The sequence below is a fragment of the Propithecus coquereli genome, unplaced genomic scaffold (genome assembly GCF_000956105.1).
Source record: "Propithecus coquereli isolate 6110/MARCELLA unplaced genomic scaffold, Pcoq_1.0 Scaffold552, whole genome shotgun sequence".
Taxonomy (NCBI): domain Eukaryota; kingdom Metazoa; phylum Chordata; class Mammalia; order Primates; family Indriidae; genus Propithecus; species Propithecus coquereli.
This window is the reverse complement of record NW_012151419.1, coordinates 349,529-352,228: the sequence shown is the minus strand read 5'-3', so window position 1 is coordinate 352,228 and position 2,700 is coordinate 349,529. Positions and strand designations below refer to the sequence as shown.

Genomic DNA, 2,700 nt, shown 5'->3' with positions numbered 1-2,700 from the left:
GGTGGTGATAAGTGCTGTGACTTAAAGCTGGGGAGTGTGGTTGTGACTGGGGGGGAAGTAGGGCCACTTGAGTTAGGGCACTCTTGGGAAGGCGTCTGTGGGAAGGTGAGGTCTGACTGAAGACTCGAAGGTAGGGAAGAAGGGAGCCATGCAAAGATCTTGCGGGAGAGCATCCGAGACTGCATATACAGAGATCCTGAGGTAGGAACAGGTTTGGTGTGTTCCACGGACAGCAAGGACAGTGGGGTGGAGTGTGTGAAGAGGGTGGGGAAAGTCACAAGATGAGGTTGGAGCAGTGGGCCACGGGAGGAGTCTGACATTTGTCCTAAGTGTGATGGGGGCATATCTTAAGCTGCAGGCTTGTGGGAACTTGGGCTTTCAAAGGCCCCGATGGAGTCTGGAGTGGCTACGGCGAGACGGGGTTTGATGAGGCGGAAAAGGCAGAGAGAGAAGCCACATCACGATTTCTCCATCAGTGCAGCCAGCACACCTCACCTATGCCTATCAGACGGGCTCCCTTCCCCAGCTAGCTCCCATGCGCATGTCCTGAGCACCTCTAAGCACCTACTCGGTGCCCGGCCTTGTGCTAGGTGCTTCCATGACTGCTATCACATTGAACTCTCAGGAGCAGCCTGGGAGAGATCATTATCCCCATTTTACAGATTTCAAAACTGAGGCGTGAGAAGGTTGAAGCCATTTGCCTGGGCCACGTGGCTGGTTGGGGCAGAGCTGGAATATGAATCTAAGTTTCCCAATCCATTCTATCACCTCCAACCTTCTCTTTCACCTCCCTATGAATACCGGGTTCTTGAAGATGCAGACGTGTAGGAAATTCCTGTGGGTGGGAAGGTGGGTCTTCTGGATGGTTCCTAAGCCAGGCAGGTGTGGGACTGGGGCAGGGGAATGTGCTATAGGACAAGTCCCCTCTGTTAATCCTGCTTCCCTTCATGGTGGGAGAAGGGGTCTTCTGCGGGTTGAACACAAAAGTTAATCAAGTTTCCCTCTGCCTTGATTGGCGGTTTATTCTCCCAAACCATCTGGCCCAGATTTCTGAAAAGTCCTTTGTGTTCATCTCATGAACTGCAGGGGCTGTGCGTTCCTCCCCAGCATGCTGGGCAGATGGGCAGATGCCAGTGGACTCTGGGAGACGGTCTTAGCCATGCGTTTGGGACAGATGGATCCGAATTTAAACTCCAGCCCTGCCACCCACCAGCTGTGTGGCCTTGAACAAGTGCCTTCACTTCTTCGAGCCTCAGTTTCCATGTCTGTTAACTGGGCACAGGATCATAGAGGCCTTGTTCAATCCCATGAAGGGCAGAAAAAATCAAATCAAACAAAAGCCCTGCCTGACTGTACAAGGCTGAGAAAATGCAATGAAATGTGTCCAGGACAATGAGGTCCCTTGAGAACCATCACCAAGGGATCTGGCTTGGTGGACTGAGAGGCAGTTTGGTGGAACAGAAGCTCTGCCACTTAATAACTATGTAATCTTGGGCTCTTGGTGCCTTGGTTTCCTCATCTTTAAAATAGGAATAATGACACCTACCAACCATCGTCGCACTGATAATTCTATGTATGTAAAGTGCTTAGAATAGTACCTGGTGCATAGTAAGTACTCAGTAAATGCTGGCTGTTTTTATTTGCGTGTATATTTAATAAGGACTGATAAAGGCTGCAGAGGAGGGTGAGACTTTGGCCTCTGATAGACATGGGGTTCGAATCCAGACCTGCCTGTGGACAAGCTGTGTGACCTTGGGTGAACTACTTAACCTCTCTGAGCTTCAATTTCCTCCTCTGTGCAATGGGGATGAAAATGAAGCCTACTATCTGTCTGTAGCTGTAGCTTTGTGACAGCTGGTTCCTGGTGAATGCTGAAAACTGACAGCCGCTATTATCATCATCTCCCTTCTCCAGAGCCCCCTCCGGGTCCAGGTGTTCACTGCCTACCTCGTTCTTCCTCCTTCTCCCGGACGACCCTCCCCTTGAGGGCGCGGCTCCAGGCTCCACCGTAGTCGCCCAGCTTGGCTCTCTCGTTGCCATCTTTGCCTTTGAACCAGGGTCCGTACCTGCGGGCGATGCTTGAGACTTCGCCTGCGTCCCGGGAGCCTCCGCCCAGATGCGAGTCGCCCAGTAAGGGCAGCCCAGCGCCCTCGGCCGGGCCCCCTGCGGCGGGGTTGGCCTGATTCTGGGAGACGGCGGGCTGGCCCACGAAGCCAGAGTGCAGGAAGACGAGGCTCCCGGCTGTCAGGTAGAGTGCCAGGAAGGTAAAGCAGCGCACAGGTTTCCGGCGGAAGTACCGCTGGAATTTGAACCAGAGCTTGGCCATAGCGGGATCATTCCGGACTGGCTCGCTGGGGCTTGGCTGGGGGGCTCAGGAGGGGGTGGAGAGAGCTTGGTTTCCCAAGCTTCTCTTAGGGATGGAACCCCGGGGGGTCCTCAGTCTTATTCCCTCTGCAAAGGTGATTGCCAAGGCCAGAGTCCCGCAAGTCCAGCGCTTGGCTGAGGCCGAGATAAAAAAGGACGGCGCTTACCGGCCCTCCAAAAGTCAAGGTGAGCTTCTTTGGGCCAAAAAGGGGGTTTTGAGGCTCAGGACACCCACGAGTTTGTCCCATTTCCTACATCTTGCTCTTCACTGCAGAGAGTTCCCAAAGAACTTTGAAAATAGCAATTGGAGGAGAATTCTGGGGGTCACCAGCAACT

General features: G+C 53.5%; 1 protein-coding gene across 1 annotated transcript in view; it reads right to left on the bottom strand.

Annotated features, from left to right (window-relative positions):
• WSCD2 (WSC domain containing 2) overlaps window positions 1–2,590 on the bottom strand; it is a 61,185-nt gene extending 58,595 nt beyond the window's left edge. The window contains exon 1 of the mRNA XM_012657595.1: window positions 1,948–2,590. Within this exon, the coding sequence (XP_012513049.1) occupies window positions 1,948–2,326 (379 nt within the window). The 5' untranslated portion in view covers window positions 2,327–2,590. The remainder of the gene's footprint in view (window positions 1–1,947) is intronic.
• Window positions 2,591–2,700: the final 110 nt, after the last annotated feature.